The 20,530-nt window shown below is 40.9% G+C and overlaps 2 protein-coding genes across 2 annotated transcripts in view; both read left to right on the top strand.

Annotated features, from left to right (window-relative positions):
* Positions 1 to 6,224, top strand: part of LOC307228187 (ephrin type-A receptor 6-like) — a gene marked incomplete at its 3' end in the record, with an annotated part of 53,513 nt that extends 47,289 nt beyond the window's left edge. The window contains exons 12-18 of the mRNA XM_079997752.1: positions 1,570 to 1,755; positions 1,908 to 1,969; positions 2,071 to 2,280; positions 2,372 to 2,521; positions 4,476 to 4,669; positions 5,098 to 5,247; positions 6,110 to 6,224. Coding sequence (XP_079853878.1) covers positions 1,570 to 1,755; positions 1,908 to 1,969; positions 2,071 to 2,280; positions 2,372 to 2,521; positions 4,476 to 4,669; positions 5,098 to 5,247; positions 6,110 to 6,224 — 1,067 coding nt within the window. The remainder of the gene's footprint in view (positions 1 to 1,569; positions 1,756 to 1,907; positions 1,970 to 2,070; positions 2,281 to 2,371; positions 2,522 to 4,475; positions 4,670 to 5,097; positions 5,248 to 6,109) is intronic.
* A 3,305-nt stretch (positions 6,225 to 9,529) lies between these two features.
* arl6 (ARF like GTPase 6) lies at positions 9,530 to 19,422 on the top strand. The gene is made up of 8 exons (XM_079997943.1): positions 9,530 to 9,655; positions 12,090 to 12,238; positions 12,342 to 12,403; positions 12,527 to 12,595; positions 14,536 to 14,630; positions 15,712 to 15,841; positions 16,707 to 16,762; positions 18,090 to 19,422. The coding sequence occupies exons 2-8, from the start codon at positions 12,116 to 12,118 to the stop codon at positions 18,113 to 18,115; spliced, it is 561 nt and encodes a 186-aa protein (XP_079854069.1). The 5' UTR covers positions 9,530 to 9,655; positions 12,090 to 12,115; the 3' UTR covers positions 18,116 to 19,422.
* Positions 19,423 to 20,530: the final 1,108 nt, after the last annotated feature.

The following is a 20,530-nucleotide window of genomic DNA, read 5'->3' as shown; positions in this document are numbered from 1 at the left end:
ATACTTCCAGGTCAAGAAGAAGAGCTGAAGAGATTATCAGTGTCCCTTGTCAGGGAGAAATGATCCCCTCAGTAACCTGGATTGATGCGTTGATTCAGATGACCGTACAAGTCTTTATTAATTACACATGGAGATGGAGATAGAACTGCTACATGATAATCATCAGTACAACTCACTCAAATCCATTTATTAAGTATACACTATAAAGGAAGGAATCTCTCTCTGTATGTCCTTCGATTATATCGACAACTGTTCATCTACTTTACACTTGGCAGGTGTATTGCTGGGGACCTGCAATGTGGACATGCGGCACATGTAATATTAATAATCATTGAATAACCAAGCAAACAGCGAGCCGCTCAGCTCTGTGCAGCAGCGGGGTGGGGCCCGTCATGTCCGCAGTGCAGCCCCATGTAATCAGTTTGTCCAAAAGCACGAGTCAGAGACAATCGATATTTTGCTAAGAACAAAAACAAAACCAGAAACTTTCTATTTTTTTAGGTTCTGGAACAGCGGAAATGCCAGAGGCCAAGCAATCGGCCCGTTCCGAACAGAATGTTTTGAACGGGCACTGCGCTAGTCTTCTAACTTATGAAATCCCTGTTTATGTATGATACATGTTTTTCAATTAACTCGACAACCGTTCATCCGATATACATCACACCTGGTGGGTGTATTTCTGGGGACCCAAGGATGTGCATTGTTGAATTTGGTGCAATTTGGACACGCGACATGTGTAATATTAGTAGTAGTCCCAATATGTAGCCGGGTGTGTTTTTTTCTGTAAGAATGAGTGTATTACCCCAGTGTGTGACTTGAATCAGGTAATAAATGTAATAATATTGTAGTCCCGTGAGAAAGAGTGCGACTTTCACAAGTGCAATCCATGCATGCAGCAGTTCAAGTCAGAGTGTGAAGTTGTTCGGATGAGCGAACAGGCATGTTGTGAACAGGTGTTTTATCAAAGAAATTACTTTCCATTATTGACTAACTGCTATGTGTTCCTTGCTGATGTTACGAAAGGTAAACTTGGCTAAGACTTTCAATTTCAGTCGTTTTTTGTAGGTTTAAATTGCTGGGGTTAATTTGCCCCCAAACATAAAAGATGTCTGTTTATTTTGACATAATAGCTGGGTTTATTTTGATTTTGACAACAGAGGATGCAATGAAAGTGCTAAGGGTCACTGTCTTTCATCAGTAGCTCACATGGTCCAGTGCCTATTCACATTGTTTAATAGATTGTTTGTAAGAAATTGTTTAATAAATACATTTGATTGAAATATTACATGAAACATTTAAAATAATTGCGGATTTTTTGTAAATACTTTTTGAATAAACTTTATATTGGCCTATTTTTGAGGGTCAGTTGTCTTTTAAAATATATTTCTAATGAATGAAGTTTATTATTTTCTTAAATCCGTGTTCACGCGTCTTCACAGGGAAAAAACGAACACGAAGAAGACCAACTCACACTGCTGAGGTCACTTGATTTCCTGTCAACCTGCGGAGGTCCCTCTTGCGGAGGTCCACCAGTTTGTCCTAAAGTACACAATCTCTTGTCTCTTGCAGGTGAATTCGGAGAGGTGTGCAGCGGCAGACTGTATACACTGGGAAAGGCCGACATCGCCGTGGCGATCAAGACACTGAAGTGCGGCTACGCGGAGCAGCAGAGGAGAGACTTCCTGCGAGAGGCCACGATCATGGGACAGTTCAACAATCCCAACATCATACGACTAGAAGGGGTGGTCACCAAGAGTAAGCTCTGTCTGTCTGTCTGTCTATTTCTCTAGCCTCTATTTTACCACTGCCTGCGTGTTTTAAATGGCATACAAAGAAACAAATAAACTACAAATAAACCATAAACTGACTCTTTGTTTCTTTTTGCATTTGCTACTTTTGCCGTCCAGGCAGACCGGTGATGATCGTGGTGGAGTACATGGAGAATGGAGCACTGGACTCCTTCCTGCGGGTAAGACTTGAACCCCCCCCACAAAGCCGTCCGGCGTGCAGACCAGCGGACACCCAAACACTCCTCTCTTCTTTGTCTTTGTTCTTGCGTGTGAATTTCAGACGCACGACGGCCAATTCACGGTGATCCAGCTTGTGGGCATGCTACGCGGTGTGGCCGTGGGTATGACGTACCTGTCAGACATGGGCTACATCCATCGGGACCTGGCCGCTCGCAACATCCTGGTGGACGAAAACCTCGTGTGCAAGGTGTCGGATTTCGGCATGTCTCGGGTGCTTGAGGATGACCTTGAGGCGGCGTACACCACCACGGTGAGTTCCACGGTAACGTAACAACGGACTGTTAGCTGCTCTGATTGCACCATCATTGCTCATTTGGGCTTTTGTTATTTATTTTTTTAAGGGAGGGAAGATACCGATTCGTTGGACGGCGCCGGAGGCCATAACATATGGGAAGTTTTCCACGGCCAGTGACATTTGGAGCTACGGAATTATCATGTGGGAGGTGATGTCGTATGGCGAGAGGCCGTACTGGGAGATGTCCAATCAAGATGTGAGCTTCTGACGTGGTCCAATCCCATGAGCGTTGATGAATTATGAAAGCATGTTATGATGATTATGAAAGATGTAGCAGCTCCGCTGGCTCAAGGGTCTTTCCTTTTCGGTGCCCTTTCTGTTTATATGTGGGTTCGCCAAGCGACAGAAACGATGAATAAGATTTGTATTTGGGGCAGTTCCGATACGCCGTCGTCCGAATATGATCCAAATCGATCCCAGCGTGTCATTGCGTCACTGGTCATTTGCAATAACTTCACGCATGGGCAAAATGCCAGTATAGATTATTAAAAGACAAATTAATATAATTTCACGTTTATCTGGATTTCTAGTGACAGTTCAACTAAAAATCGCTCTGAAATCTTTGCAACAATTTGAAGTGAACAAGTACTTACCTCAGATTAGTATAGCCTAACTATTAGGGGTGCAGGCCTGGATCACCTATTGTTATTGTTTAATTATTTTCCTCTAAATTTTTCGGGCTAAAAATATTTGGAACAGAACAACGGCAGGAAGCTACGAACACTGAACAAGCTACGAACGACGTCTCATTAGAACCGGGAAGTCTCAAACATGTCGTGGTTCAAGTTTCAGCGAAATCGATCCACATACGGAGCAGAGATTTGTGAATTAGCGACTAAATCTGACCCAAAGTAGCCGGAAGGTTGTGTGTCACAGACACAGCAACGTTCAAAATCGAATGGAACTAGATGAGTTTTACAGCAAGACGCTTTGTGACGTCATCGTTTCCTCATTTAATCACAGAGCGCAGATTTGGGAACCCTTTTTTATCCTCTGTGTTTTTTTTCGGTCTGAAAAGTATCTGAAACAGGACAACGGCAGTACACACAGACATGGTTAAAGTCTCGTTAGAACCAGGACATTTTGGACGTCTTGTTGTTCGAGTTTGAGCAATATCGATCTGTATTTGGAGCAGAAATTTGTGAGAAATTGTCATAATTTCATTAGTTTCAGGAGCAGGCCCCTTTGTGACATCATCCAAAGTTATATAAGTCCAAGCTTCGTCTTTTGGAGTTCATTTGCCTCCAGCCGCTTGCGAGTACGATTAAAGGGTTTAACAAAACCTCTGAAACTATAATCGTTCAAAGATATTTTCGCACTGCAGGAAGTTCTAAGAACCATTGGAGGAACCAACCTTTTCTTTTGTGTCCACACTGCGTCATCCAGGAACAATCGTAATTCTTAAAACATCTGTTCTTCAGGGATATTTAAACTGAACGCCAGAAGATTAACATGCAGTGACAAAAGTGCACGTTGATTGGTCCAGACATAATTGGAAAACAGTCTAAAAACATATTCCGTCTTTGTGTCATCACACACGTCGCTTGCAGCTCCAGAGGAACGGGTCCGAATCATGACCACGAATCATCAACATTTTATTTTTTTAGTCTCAAACGTTTTAAAAGTTGATAAAAGGTCTCTGAGGGACGTGCAGTGTCCACTCCATTTGAATGGAACCGTTTTGTTGGGAACTTCCACGTGAGGCGGAGTGATTCCCTTCCACAGAGACACCATGAGGCAGGACTGTGGACTACGGGTGGTAGACAGCCACCTTCTATTAGGATAAAGTAATTACATGCAACAAGTGCATCAGCTTGTAGTAGTAATTCTGTGTGTCACCAGGACTCAGAAAACTCGCTTCACTGCATCATTACGTAGGTCAGCGCTGTGTTCGATGAAAACCCTGAAAATTGTAACCCGTTTTAGTAGTAATGCTGACGTAAAGACAAGCGACAGCATGAACTGATGCTATGTTCTATGGGCACTTGAAAAGTTGTTATTGGTGTTGCTACAAAGTGATGGTGTGAAATACATATACAATACGTTGCATTATTGCATAGCGCTTGCATTGCATTGTGCTGGATGACATATGCGACACACAACCCGTCAGCCTGTGTTTTGGCGTGGTTCTAAACACCTGCGTGCCTCAGGTGATCCTGTCCATCGAGGAGGGGTATCGTCTCCCGGCGCCGATGGGCTGCCCGGTGGCGCTGCACCAGCTGATGCTACACTGCTGGCAGAAAGAACGAGGACAGCGGCCTCACTTTGGCGACATCGTGGCTTTCCTGGACAAGCTGATACGCAACCCCAGCAGTCTGCTCGCGCTGGTCAATGACGCACAGAGGTGAGATGAAGCGTAAGATCAAACATACAAATTGAATAGATATTGTAAATGAAAATAATTTAAAAAAATGATTTACTTCCATCAAATTAAATTTATTTTGGTGGAAGGCAAAGTGTCACATTTACATTCACGTCCATCGATATGAATGTCTCTGACTCAATGACTTTAATTTAGTCTTCAATCATTTTCAGTTTGTGAGCCGAGGGTTCAGTCACTGCTGGAGTGACTCATCCTGACTCATTTATTAGCGTGATTATCTTGAATGGGTTTGGGCTTTCTCCAGTGGACTTCACAGATGATCATTGATATTCAGGAGTTCAATGAACTAGGGGGGCTGAGGCGATGATAGGGGTCGACTTACACTCCCACAAAAAGTAATAAAATACAGTGTATTTTTTTGTTCCTCACCTTGTCGTTTGCCATTGTAGTTTCACCGAATCCCCTGAAGAGATGAGAGACTACCCTCTTTTCATCTCCATCGGCGATTGGCTGGACTCCATCCAGATGAGCCAATACAAGAACAACTTCCTGGCGGCGGGCTACACGACACTGGACTCTATTTCCACCATGAGTATAGAGTGAGTCCTTGTAACTGTGTGCTGTGTCGTTATTTTGAGCATTGAGCTCATGTTGTGATCTCATTGGCCAGGCCACTTGGAAATAACAAAGTTTTGTTCTCGTCAGAAAGTGTTAGGTTTTTTTTTCAAACCTTGTTTTAATATAATGCAGAAATAAGAGATCCAAAACACATATTCCAGCAAGAATATTCATTCGTTCTCAACGTACAGTAGTTAAGTTGTATTATTACACTGCTCTGTGGAATTCTTTATTCTGATTGGTCAATAAGCACTCAATTATTTCTGAATAATGCCCTGTTAATAATGAGGGGGCTGGGGCAACCACTTCTTGCTGTTTGTATACACGTCCTATGCTCCAGGCTGCCTACATGCTAATGCTTACACTAGTGTGGCTATGTCCAACTTCACATCAATAACAATAAATAGATAAGTCATATGTAGGGCGAATTTTTTTTGTAGGACGAATCGTTTGCTACATTGGTACAGTGTTAGCTACGCTGTTGTGGACTATTTTTCTCAGCTGAAGCAAAGTAGAAGCGCTGCAGTCACCATGCTAGGCATTCTAGCTATAACACTAGCCATCCAATCTAAATGTATTATTTTATTAAGCAAGTAGCCGTGTAATAAGCGGGATAATGTGCAGAGTGATACAGTGAGTGATGCAATGTGCTGATCACCCTGTCGGGGGTTATTTTGTGATTATTATCGCGTTGTCCCTTACATATCAAACGCAAGGCTGTTTGTTATATCAAGTAGATGACTGGAATTAAGTCATTGTCTCATTTTCCTTCCCTTTTTTCACAATTAAAATTGTTCCACTCAAAGACTCTTCAAACTGTCTTTCTCTTCCCCTGCCCTGCAGCGACATCAGGCGCATCGGGGTGTGTCTGATCGGTCACCAAAGGAGAATCATAAGCAGCATACAGTCTCTCCGACTGCAGCTCCACCACATCCAGCAGAGCGGCTTCCAAGTCTGATCAGAGCTACAGATGGATGGACTGACTGACTGACTGACTGACTGACTGACTGACTGACTGACTGTACAGACTAAAAGGGAAGTGAACCACAGCGAATCCTCTGCATCGGCATTCACCAGACACCGGCTCCAGTAGGTGTAGAAGACCCCACGCGATGCTCATGGCCGACAAGGAAGGGCGGTCGCCTCGAACGATTCACAGTCTAGTTGCTAAGCGCTCCACTCATTTTGGACACTGTTCAGTTGAAAAACAAACAAACAAACAGGCTCGGCAACAACCAACCAACAACCAACCTCTGTCAACTGCGGCCACGTGTAGTCTCTTTATTTACTCAAGCCGATACTAGAACTCATGTGAATTTAGGACAAATTTCCTTTCCCCTAGTTGTTACTCAAGTGGCCACCGATACCTCTTATCTTTCCTAGTGACAATCCAACGGTTTCTCATGACTTTGAATGGGATTAAACCTGTTACCTCATGACTCGAGAGAAAGAGATAGTAGCATCAGTGTACACCGTGTGGTATGTGATTTGATACACAGTTAAGCATATGGCAATATTCTTTCTACAGCGACATTTGTCGTCAACCTCTACCTATAAGTTGTGAAATGACAATGTTTAACAAAGTATGATGGGCGTGCGAAAGAACGTGTGTCTTAATCTTCTGCCAATTTGTGTAACATTTCACGGGGGAGAGAAAACAGCAAATATTTGACCATATGAAGGATACAGTCTACGTGTTTTTTTGAGCTGAAGACCATTGAATGTCATAAGATTTTATAGAAATATATATTCTATGATCAAAGATAATGCAGTATGCTCTGTACGTCATGTCTCGTGAAAGGTGTATATTTCATCGAGTATCAACAACCTAATTTCAACACTTACTTTTTCTGTTAAGATTCTGATTCGTGGCTGCACAAAACATCAAGATCTCCTCAAAGCGGACAATTAAAAATGTGATTTTCATCAGGTTTTTCCATGGTGTTGATACAAGTCACCTGAGCTGTGTCCGAAATGTAATACTCGTGTACTATTTAGTATGGCAAATTCGTGTTTAGTCCAGTGTTTTCCAACCTTTTTTCTGCCACGGCACGCTTTTGTACAAATAAATAATCCCACGGCACTATACCACTATCATGTTAACCAGAAAAATGTCAGAAACATGCAGAACTGTGCATATAATTACAGCCTACTAATGGGTAGTGATGCAGGACTCGCGAACGATTCGTTCATACCAAACAACTCTTTTGAACGAGTTGGGAGCCACTCCAGAAAAAGAGTGGGCGAGTGAGTGAATCTTTGACTCAAAATTGACAATAATAAACTTGTTCATCGTTCACTGGAAGTCCTCCCTCTAGTCTTCCCTCAATCAACTGAATCAAATGAACAAAGAGTTGGAAAATCGAGAGTGAGTGAGTTACAGAGTGATTTGTCAAGAACCGAATCTCAGAAAAAGAGTCAAACTTCAAAATAATTTCAGTGCTACGAACAGCCGTCACTTTCAGAGTGAAACTAGTTCTGATGAACACAGAGTTGCTATTCTGGCTGGAACTGATGACTTCAATAAATTAGTTCAGCCTTGGAGTTTTGATCTTGCAACACAAAAGCAAAATCTTCTTTTTTTTAAAGTGGTATTTGAAGAATGTTTTTGGAATGCCAGTGCCGCGGCACAGTGGTTGAAAAACACTGGTTTAGTATGTGAGAAACCATAGTATGATCAAATAGTATGTGAAAAGTACCGGTGAAATATTGTAGTATCCAAACGCTGCATACTATGCTGACAAATATGTCCCACAATGCATTGTGTTTGGGGGAGACACCTTCAATGGTTTCAAATCTTAAGTCAAAGTCACTGTCAAAGGCTATATGACGATGACGTATGAAGTCCAAGAAGCCATAGATCTTTATACTCACATACTCATGTGGTACGTAGTATGACATTCCGGACGCAGAGAGAGTTTCCGTTGGTACCTGTTTGGCAACTAATGTCGTATAGTAGTAGTTGCACATCTTTTGATGTGACTTTCTCTTCAAAGATGCGTTTCAACACGTCCCACAACAACAAAGCAGATTGGTTCAATATCCACTTGAGCCGTCACTCAAGTGACTCGCACACGTTTTCTGGACATGAAGACTCAACAGGTGGATTTGTCAAACATGTGCTCAGGGAAGGCGACACAGTATGTGAATTTTACGCTCCCGCAGGGCCAAGCGCAAAGGAGAGGCGGTGGAGCCGTCCATCATCAAACATGAAATGTATGTTCTTTCTCTCTCTAGAATGAGTGTTTTGATGTAGTTGTGTGCCTAGTTTTTTTTTAGTAGTTAAAATTCCATCGCAAAGGCCACACAACAGTACAGCAGTGGGCAGAGCAAGTTAAAAAAAACGAACAAAAAAAGTAACCTACATTACGGCATTATGTGGTATAGGCATATAAAATGCACGATGTCTATTTATTAAAAAAAATCCATAAGGATGGTGAAAAATATGTTCAATTCCGCAGTTTGTTACTCAGTATAAGCCGTTGGACAGTAAGATATGGAACTCAACAACAGATGTCAGTTTTTAATAACAGTTTAAACGTTTTTTAATATATATATATATAATATGTGGGCGTGGTACCATGAATAAATGAATTCATTCATCATCCCTTGTGGATGGGGAAAAATGAGTTAAATTTGCAGTTTGTTACTAAATACATGTCCAAGTGGGTCAACCTGGACAACTTTTGAGTTGAATTAAGTATTATTTTAAACAAAGCATTATAGAATACAGGCACTCCTCACTTAACGACCAAGTTCCGTTCCTAGGACCAGGTCGTTAAGCAAATTGGTCGATAAGCGAGGACCTGTGTTATTTCACGGTAAGGGGGCGTGGCCATTGTGAACACTAGTGTAGTGAATACTGACAGACTGCGGAAACGAGACAGACTGAGAACGGTGATGAGATGAGATGATTGACGCTAAGACCGCGCACGACGTGGTATTGTGCGCAGCAATGCCGACTGGTCAGAGAGCCGGTCGTAAGTCGGAACGGTCGTTAAACGAGGAGTACCGGTATATAGTCACAATCAAGTGTGGAAACAGTCGATGCAAGCCATCTACTGGAAAGAAAATGCAAAAAGAGCTGTACTAATGATATGCAGATGTAGTACCATAAATAAACCTAGTTGTATAATCTGGGACAGGCTTTTGTATTTGTAGTTTGACCCAACGGCACGCAGTACACCAGTTGGCCTGTAGGTGGCACAATTGAGTCAAGGGAGCGCACCCGCCCCCCCCCCGCGCTGTTGCTAAGCGACGCGGTGTAAATATCCTAAGCCCGGGCTGCAGGGACTGAAGCCGGACGAATGAATGTTTTTTTTGTGTTGTCCCGTGTCGAAGAGGCTGCTGACAGGAGGTCGTGAGCGGTGTCGTGTTGATCTATCTGAGGTAAGGAAAAAAAAAATCGCGGTGAACCATCTGTGTTGTTTGGCGATAGCATTGCGGGCTAGCAAGCTAACGGCGATTAGCAGTGCGAGCTGCTGCGGTACAACGCGCCTCGCTCGTTCTGCCGAAACATCAACACGTAGGCATTTGTGGATTCATTGCAAACACGTGGGTTAGGTTGCGGGCGTGTTGGTGCCCGGTCCTGCGACGGAGGACATCTTGCACGGACAGGGTTAGCATTAGCGTTAGCGCAACTAGCGCCGATCTCTGTTTGAATAAGGCAGGATTAATGCTGCGTTCCCTGTAAAGTCGGAGCTCGGTAAAGGCAACTTCTACGTTGGACAGCTGCAAAAGAAAGCCGCTCGTTCAGGGTCAGAGTTCAGAGTCTGAATTTCGAGTTCACCGAGATGGCCCACATGACGTCACAACGACACGGCGCCCCGATCGATCGATCCAGACTGTTCTGCAGTTTTAATGTCAGGTTGACATTACAAGCGTTTTGTAGCTGTTAGAATGCACAAGCGCGCCGAACGAAGACCACTGATACTGCGGACGTCCACGTCTTCCCGAACGACGGAGCGCATTTTTTAAGTCGGAGTCGGGATTTCCGAGTTTTACGTTTTGATGGAAATAGCATAACGCCGGGATAGTGGGTTTTAAACGCACCAAGGCTTTAGACAACCGTCTCAATTGAATTGATTTGTCGTTGACAGTGAAGGGATCCAGGGTCGTGGTCCGTGACTGTATAAGTTAATGCGTTTATTCAGGTTTAAATGAAATAAATAGGTACACATATTAATAGGGGTCCGGCCCCGAAAGGGCGGGAGCCCTATTGCTATTTAATTGAAAAACTGACGTCAGTAGCGATGGATCTCATGGACGCACTCACAGACAAGATGAGTCAAATGTGTATTTGGGGCGGCCCCGACATACCGTCGTCCAAGTTTGATCCAGATCGGTCCATTATTTTGGAATAATTTCGTAAAAAAGAAAAAAAAAAAAAAAAAATATATATATATACATATATATATATATATATTTTATCATTGCCATAATGCGTGCGCGTTCGCATATGACATTATGACGCATTGCAGTCTAGTGATTGGTCAACAAGCGGGTCCTCACCTTGATGGCGGCACGTGCAGATGTGACTGACGTCAGACTTTCAAGGGCTTTCATGGATCAGATGAACTCTCAGACAATCTAAATAAGATGTGTATTCCAGCAAGTTCCAACATGGCGCCGTTGGAGTTTTATCCAGATCGGTTCAGTGTTGTGGATGGAGTTTGTGATCAACAATCACTACCTCACCAAGATGGCGCCACCACGAACAAACATATAAATTCTTGTGTGTATTCGCGAGTTGACAAAGTACACCGATCTCGTGATAGCACTGCAGTCTACCAGGCCATTATGAGTGATCTTCTGCACTCAAAAAGTATACCGGGGGAGATAGCCAGGACACCTGGCTCTCCGTGGTTTGTTGTCGGCTCCAGCAGGCGCTGTTGTTGGTTCCAGTCAGCCTGCTCGCCGATCAGACCTGCAGCTGAGTGCAATTTGCCCTTGTATTTCGTCTGATCGCGATTATCCATGTGTGGCAAAGTAAATAATCTGCACAGTCTGCAGATATAGGCACGATTGTAACTTTAACTTAAGGAATATAAGATACAAACTCTTAACCATACAAAGTTACAAAGTAACAGGCATTATTTTATTACTACTAACCTTTATTATGTTTGAAAAAATGAAGTTAAAAGTATTACCAGAAGACAATTGGATTTATCAAAGCGCAGCGGATTAAACATCATAAACATATACGCTACTGAGGTCAAAATAAAAACCCAATAACACCACTGGCAGAATTTATAGACATTCCAGAGATATCAACGTATACAAACAAAGAACGGAACACAGCACCAAAGCACAATCATCCATTGAACTTTTAACGAAGGGCCGACTACCCTGGTAGTCGCCAGGTAGCAGCTTTCTGCAGCTATATATATATATATATATATATTATTGCTATTATGGCCAGTAGTACTATTATCTGTTGTATTGTTGTCATTACTATAATCCAATATTATTATTTTCACGACTATACTATCTCACCAGACTATAGACAGATATACTTAGATAGATATACACAGATATACACTTGAACTATACCAGCTTATACTTATTGAATGCAATTTTGTATATCTACTTTTATTAGCTTATTATTACCCTGTTTTTAATTTATTCAAATTATTTTATTCTACTTTGTAAATGCATTTTGCTTTTATGCTTACTATCTGATGTTTTTTTAATGTGAAGCTCTTTCAGTTACAAGTGACGTGTCTGAAAGGTGCTCTACAAATAAAGGTTATTATTATTATTATTATTATTATTATTATTATTATACTCATACTCATACATGCATACCATTTACCATATCCAGTGAGCTCAGCCTATACAGGCTGACCCATGGGGCTGTTCGACAAGCTAGCAGGATGGCTAGGGCTGAAGAAGAAGGAGATCAATGTGCTATGTCTGGGGCTGGACAACAGCGGGAAAACCACCATCATCAACCAGCTCAAACCGTCAAATGTAGGTCCAGCTGTTCACTCAGAGGTTACTAGCCATTACATGCAAGTCATTTAAAATTGCTTCCAATGTCTAAATATAAGACAGCTTTTTGTGTGTCTCACAGGCCCAGACACAAGACATTGTCCCCACCATTGGCTTCAGCATAGAGAAGTTCAAGACATCTAGGTAGCTTTTTTTTTTTTTCAAATGTTGATTTTAACAATCCTCTGGATGTGAAATGAAACGCAGCATTCGCTCAATTGCCCTTTTCCTCTCTTTCACATGATGCTTATTTTCTCTTTCTACCAGTCTCTCTTTCACAGTTTTTGACATGTCGGGCCAGGGCAGATATCGGAACCTATGGGAACACTACTACAAGTGAGTCCGGCACAAACTGCACTTAAAAACTCTGGGTTACTTTTTGTGGATGTTGTTCATTTAAGGATTTATTCCAATATGGCGAAATGTCACCTTAATCATAGGAGATTTTACAAAATGATATTATATGTATCTTACAAATGTGATGCAAAGATTCAAACTGAGGCTCATCACATTGAACTGTATTTTAAATATTAGGGATACACAGATAAGTTGTCAGATATTAGACCTATTAGGTCCAATAATGTGCTAAAATACTCTTCTTAAATAAACAAAAACCAAAATTACACTGATTATCGTAAGGGGTCCAGCCCAAGGGCTAAAAAGTATCTGAAACAGGACAACGGCAGTACACACAGACATGGTTGAGGTCTCGTTAGAACTGGGACGTTTCAGACGTCTTGTCGGTCGAGTTTGACCAATATTGATCAACATTTGGAGCAGAAACGACTGAAAAACTGTTGTACTTTCATTAGTTTCAGGAGCGGGCCGCTTTGTGACATCATCATCCAAAGTTATATAAGTCCAAGCGTCGTCTCTGGGAACTCATTTGCCTCCAGCTGCTGTTTTTGCACTGCAGGAAGTTCTAAGAACCATTGGAGGAACCAACCTTTTCTTTTGTGTCCACACTGCGTCATGCAGGAACAATCGTAATTCTTAAAACACTGTTCTTCAGGGATATTTAAACTGAACGCCAGAAGAGCAACATGCAGTGACAAAAGTGCACGTTGATTGGTCCAGAGGTAAATCCACAAAAACTGTAGGAGTAGAAAACTGTCCAAAAACACATTAAGTGTTTGTGTCCTCACACATGGAGTTAGTTTGTAGCTCCAGAGCAACAGGTCCGAATCGTGTCTGTTTTATTTTAGTCCCAAAATTTTAAAAAGTTGATGAAACGTCTATTTGGGACATGCAGTGTTCAGTCCGTTTGAATGGAACTGTTTCACGGGAACTTCCACACAGAGTGCTTCCCTTTCACAGAGACGCTGTGAGACAGGACTCTGTGTACTACAGGTAGTAGCGAGCAAACCTTCTATTTTTAGCATGAAGTCATAACACGCAACAAGTGTATCGGCTTGTAGTAGTAATTCTGCGTGTCACCAGGACTCATCGTCATTGTCAGCCCATGCTGCATTCAATGAAAACTTGGAAAATTGTCACTGGCTTTAGGAGTAATGCTGATGTAAAGACGAGCAATAACACAAACCGATGCTACATTCCATGGGAACGCGACAATTTGTAATTGGTGTAGTGATAGTGATGGTGTGTTTTACCGGAACTCAGAGAACTGTAATTTCCTGCCCACCGCAATAGCCACTTACAATGACCCCCCTCTGTGCCAGGAGAGAAAACTTCTCCTCTGAATGGCAATGCACAAGGCACATTTTTACTTAATTATTTATTTAATTTCCACTTCAAGCTTTACCTTTCACTAAGTTAGGTTCTATTTTATTTATTTCTATTATTATTTCTATTTTATTTTTTTATTTTGTTCTTTCAAAAGTAGTAAAACACACGTTGTTCAAAACAACGTGTGTTTTTGTATATTATGTGTGTTTTGTCATTGCTGCTGCAACACTGGAATTTCCCTTTGGGGATTAATAAAGTACCTTTATCTTATCTTATATTAATTTGTATCTAACACGACTAAGCTGGACCCCATGTATTTCTGTCTTATAATAATAATAATAATAATAATAATAATTATTATTATTATTATACCAAAATTGTAATATGATACCAGACCATAACTCTCCCTCTCAAATATATTAGACCATAAATGGGGAGCAAGTACAGGTCACGTGAAAAGGTTTTAAGTTCACAACACCACTGAGTCAATGAAGGATACTATTCCCTTCTCACGGTGTGCACACAGCTAGGTTCTAGATATATTTCTTTTGTTTGGTTTCATTTTTTCCTATCTCCCCCATATTCACCAGGGAAGGCCAAGCCATCATATTTGTGATTGACAGTGCGGACAAACTGAGGATGGTCGTGGCCAAAGAAGAGCTGGACACGCTTCTAAACCACCCAGGTCAGTTTCATGCAGTGTGCTGCTGGAATCGTGTCCTGAAATCATGCCGTGACGTCTCTCGTGCTCCTGGTTTTTTACCTTGTAAAGATATGGATCCGGTCCTTTTAAAAAGTCTTGAAAGTGTCCTCATTTGTCATTTTGACAAATATTAGGCAGTAAATGTAATTCTTACAGACAACTCTGAGATTTACTTTGAAATGATGTGCAGGCATTGTTTGAGCTTGGCATCTGGGCTCTACTGCTCATCATTCCCGGCGTGGTGCACAGCAAATGTAGGCATGCCTAATGAGCTAGAAATACAGTATAGGAGTGATGGGCTCAAAAGCAGCAAAGTAGGTAGGGAAGGAGGGATTGGTGGCTAAAATATGGCCAGCAAAATAAGGGCATGGAATCGTGTGGCGCTGTCAAGTTGTCTGACAGAACCAGCTGCGCATCATTAACCTTAATAAGATTGTGATAGAAAAATGCAATAATTGATGCTTTCTTCATATTACCAATATTCGCATGCTTTGTTCTTATAAACTATGCTCACATAACGAGGAGGGTCATGTTACGCTTTGAGTTAAGGTAGCAGTACACTTAAAAAGAAGTAGAAGTCTTAGTTTTAGAGACCCAAGGTTATTTGTGGAGCTCAGACGTGAGTTTAGCGCCTCACTTGAAGTAAGTCTGAATTACCACGACAAGGTCTTGTGACATTTTATGCTACATACGTTTTCAACATAAACGTAAACATTTTATGTGTTTATTTTAAAATGAGTCCAGTGCTTCTGTATCAGTGTCATTTCTTTTTTTTTTTTTTAATTGACATTTGTCTTCATATTTATCTAAATTTAACTTACATTTATTACAGTCTCTAATCACCTACCTTGCTATCTCACCGAAGGGAATCATGTCATTATAACAGGTAGAAATAGGGAAAGTTATGAACTAGCTGATTCTATAAACTAATACTTCAGAGGATATGTCTGAAGTTTAGAATGATTTTATTATTATTCTGAACTGTTATTTATGTTGGTACTGGTCAGTTGAGGTAAAACACTCTAAAAACATGTCTGTATCGTCCCTACGGCTCATACTGCAGACATTAAACACCGAAGGGTCCCTATCCTGTTCTTTGCCAACAAGATGGATGTGAGGGACGCTCTGTCTTCAGTCAAGGTCTCCCAGCTCCTGTGTCTGGAGAACATCAAAGACAAACCATGGCACATCTGGTACACACACACACACACACACAAGCACACACACACACACACACACACACAAAAACAGGCACACACACAGGCACACACAGGCACATCTGGTACAAAAACTAACAGACACACACATACAGCCTTATTACTGTAGCTCTATTTGCGGACATCTTGCTGCTTGCAGATGTTATCAAGCATGAGATTACTGTTTATCAGGGTTCTCAGGATATCATATTGTTGTATGAGATTACCGTGCCATAAAAAAATTCAATAAGGATAATCACACAAACTGATCACGAATAGTGCGGTCACGATTACCTGACAGCACCATTATCATACCATTATAGTTGATGGTTATTGGTTGCACAAATAATTGTGATTACCAATTGAATTGTCTCATTCCGTTCATTATTAGGACACTAAAATAGTGATAAAAGTATTATAGAAGATCCATTTATAAGCATTGAACAGTTATAAGCATTGAACAGCGGAACATACATATTTGAGTAGATGGTTAATTTGCCTCAACCCAACTGATGGAAATGCAGCTAATTCACATTGCATTTATTGAGCAATTTCTAATTGTGGTTTGAAATCCCCCTTGAATTTGGATGGATTAGTAGTATTACCTTAGATGCATTTGTAATCATTACTATTACTTTTTTTTTTTTTTTACCTTATTATCGTCAATAGTGTAAAAAAGAAAATCGTGAAACCCTTGAAGTTTATCCCAGTGGTCTATATTTCTTATATTTCTACATTCGACATTCTATTCTAAATAATAATGTATTTTTTTTGTTGTTTTTTGCCTTGATCACGAAATTAAGGATATTTAGTTTACAGCTGTAAAGCACAGTTCTGAATGCAACCTGTTGATGTGTTTCAGTGCCAGCGATGCTCTGAAAGGTGAAGGTTTACAAGAGGGGGTGGACTGGCTGCAAGGTACGACCTTGAGTTAGTAACCCGTCTGTAATGGGTCATTTGTTACTTGTTTGTTTTTTTTGCTTGAAAAATAAACTTTGTTTTGTATATAATTGCAGAAAGATGTAGAATGTGATTCTGAAAGTGATCAGCTAAGTCCACTTCATCACTGTACTGTGCAGTACTATTCTTTTATTTATGGCTTTGTTTCATTTAACATCTTTCCGTAGATCAAATTTCACAGTAAGTATCGTGTGTTGTTTCTGTGGCGTAGCAGGACATTATATCAACAAACTACTGTTAGTTTTTTCTTAGCCCTTACCCTTTTATAGACCCTTTCCTACCTACCTTCCCTTATTGTAGGTGTTTCATAGATTACACTGATAAAGTGCTGGAACTACCTCATTGCACTTGTTGGTCACACATTTAATTTGATTCGTTTGTATTACGTTAGAAGGCGCGGACACGGCTCTCCGGTTGAAAGTGCTAAAGAGCAGGAAGTGATACTGCGTTCATGGGAACTCTGAAAACTGTAATTCATGTCGGTAGCCATCCATCTCCATCTGCTTCCCCGCTACAACAACCAAACAGCTCCCATGCAATGAATAAATATAAGAAAACAACTTTCATATCAATCCACGGTTTTTATCTAAGCCGTTAAGTGCGATATTCCAGAGAAAACGTGGCATCCCTCACGCCAACACTACCTACAACACTTTAGATGCTAACTCACATCATAACCTAACATCATACCACAAAGTAAGCTTCCATGGATGGATAATAAAATGGATGGACTTCCAAAAGGTTTTTGACCAGCTTCTATCTTGGCTTTTCTTAAAATGCCTCATAATTGAAATATTTATAACCAATTATATCCAGTGATATGTGTGTGAAGGTACAGTAGGTATGGAAACTACTAATAACTATACTAGAAACAGGAAGTTGGGTCGCTTCCCACTGGCAACCTACTGTAGCCAATGTTATGCTCTGGATGTACTGCGACACTTGCGAAACGTAGTTTAAAGTAAAATGTGATTAAAAAAAAATAATATAATGAAATAAAAAGCACCAAGACGTGACTATAATGCAGGTTTTCCCTTTTCGAAAAGGAGATTTAACATTTGCTTCATTGGACTGTGCTTAAGCACAGTGAGAAGCTGCAGCAGAGTGGTAAGTTTTTCAATAGTAAAGCGTGGGATGAGGTTGTGATCAGTTATAAATGGCGAGAACCGACTTTTTAAAATCAGGACTATCATAGCGAACCTGTCCGTTAAATTTGTCAGCGACATTTTGTATTTGTTGAACGGTATGTATGTCTATGATGATGAATGATGAACACATTTTGCAGATCAAATCAGAACGATCAGAACATGAGGACCATGTGAAGCAACACTGGGGAGAAAATGCCAACGATGAGATCTGACACCAATTCTTCTTCAGCGATACAGCGGTCAGCGGAAGCTGTTAAAATGGACAACCAAACTGCTAGAAATGTTAGTTTTCCAGAAAACAAATGCTAGTACGGTGTCTGTCTCATATTTAATTAGAGTCAGCGTTCAACGTCACATTTCAGAAATGGCTACACTGCACCAAACCTAACGAATGTGGTAAAACATGGCCATAAAATTTCTCTCCTGTTGGAACCAATACCTTATTTGGTTGATGTGGTGGGGGGAAAAAAAGGATTCAAAAGTTAAACTTCAGTGCTCTGCAGTAGCGGGGGAATGAACCAAGCCTGTGCGGTCCGCAGACATTCACTTCTGCCGTCACCCCCTTAGCTTACTAATCATTACAAAGACATTTAAAAGTTGACGTTTGGAAATGGAGCCATTGGACCACCATGTCTGCTTTGGGAGTACAGTGGACACAAACAGTGAGGAGAACGAGACGGTATAGATATAGAATTTTTCTAAATTTCAACATTCAGGAAACTTTCAAGACAGCTGCCATAAATTGGTTTTTAATGACTGTATGACCTCAGAAAGGGGATTTACAGCAAACTACTATTGTTATTTGCTGTGGAAGACAGTACAGACAGTACATCCGTAACTACACGGTGAGAAATAAATGCTCTTTGAAAATGTCATAAAAGCCTCCTGTCCATATATAACTCAACCCAACCAACTCTAAAATTGAAACCAACCAACCAAACTGAATTGGTCATTACCCTTTGACATCTGTACAAATTTATTAGAGGTGGATTTTTCCGATTTGTATCTATCCCATCACTAAACCTAAATGTGTAAAAATCAGCTGTAGGTGTGTACTGTGTTGTGTGCTTTTGAGAGAATTTTTATTTAATTGTATTTTCGTTTAGGGCATGTGCCCCACAGTGAAGGGCTCTTATGTTTCTGGGGAAATAATTGAACTTCAATGTGTTTAACTTTTTTCTTCTCCAATGGTTGGTTTCTCGTAACATTTTCGATTGGTGATTAAAAGTCAGGTAGTATAGGTTTAGGTTATTTTGTTTTCATCAATTTGAGATGGGTGATTTATGATGAACATTCAGTAGCATTTAAAAGTAGAGGGGAGAAAATAAGAATTTTAACCGATATATTATGGAAACCTCCAGAAACCGTAAAGCCATGTAGTCATGTCCTAGTTCTGTAATTGGAAAATTTAAAAATGGAACCCAAAAACCTGGCAAATCAAAGAGTGTGTGTGTGTGTGTGTGTGTGTGTGAGTGTGTGTGAGTGTGTGTGTGTGTGTGTGTGTGTGTGTGTGTGTGTGTGTGTGTGTGTGTGTGTGTGTGTGTGTGTGTGTGTGTGTGTGTGTGTGTGTGTGTGTGTGTGTGTGTGTGTGTGTGCATGTGGTGTGCGTGCGTGCGCTATATATATGTATACAGTATGTGTGTTTGTATAAATATATGAATATATGTATATAAACCGGTTGTCAAATAAATGCCGGTGGCGTGGTTGCAGCAGAGCCGCCTGCCAAATGCCACCCGAGTGGTGTTTCCAGGGTCCTCCGACACAGAGGCATAGGCGATGGGGTTGAAAATTACCAGTTTATTGTAGAGATTGGGCAAGGTGAACAAGCCTGGAGCAGACGGACACATGTCATGACAAGGACTCCTCCCGTGTGTGTGTGTGTGTTTTTTTTTTTTTCTTTCCTTTCCTATGGCTTCCTTTAGGGGATGCTATTTGCCATTGAAAACGACCGACATCTGTACTCAGCGATTCCAGTGCAGCTACTGAAAATATTCTCGCAAATATATTATCACATTTAAGAATGTCTTTTCACGCAACTATTACGTTATGATAGGTTAGATAGCGTCATCTTGTAAAATATAAGTAATGGAGTTTTGTAATTCAGTACATTATTAGTGTGCTCATGACTACGAGATTTAATGAAAATCTTACGCTGACGGTTATTTTCTACACAAAGACCGTAGATCCTGTCATGATTTTATTTATTCTTTATTTGGTTGTGACATTTTACACCCTCTCAAATCTGTCGTTACTAATAATTGAGTGCTCCGTTAGACACATTTATCAGATGAGATCTAATTCATCATTAGCTAATAGTGCGTCAAGTCAGTCGTGAATGGGCACGGTGATATATCTAGTGCAGCCAGCTGATATCCCTAAACTGTACATATTGTATCTATTTTGTTCTATGTCAAGTCAATAAAGGTTGGAAAATCTGAGCTTTACTCGATTGCATTTTTCCTGTGCAGTATTTTATTTTCCTGCTCGAGTGTCCCATGTGCTGCCAGCAACAGCTGCTTGTTAGGCCCCTGCCCGCGCTGTGTTTATCTGGTTATCTCTAATGAACATCACATAGATT

The sequence above is a fragment of the Zeus faber genome (assembly GCF_960531495.2).
Source record: "Zeus faber genome assembly, chromosome: 3".
Taxonomy (NCBI): Eukaryota; Metazoa; Chordata; class Actinopteri; order Zeiformes; family Zeidae; genus Zeus; species Zeus faber.
The sequence above is the reverse complement of the archived record's forward strand: the minus strand, read 5'-3'. Positions and strand labels throughout refer to the sequence as shown.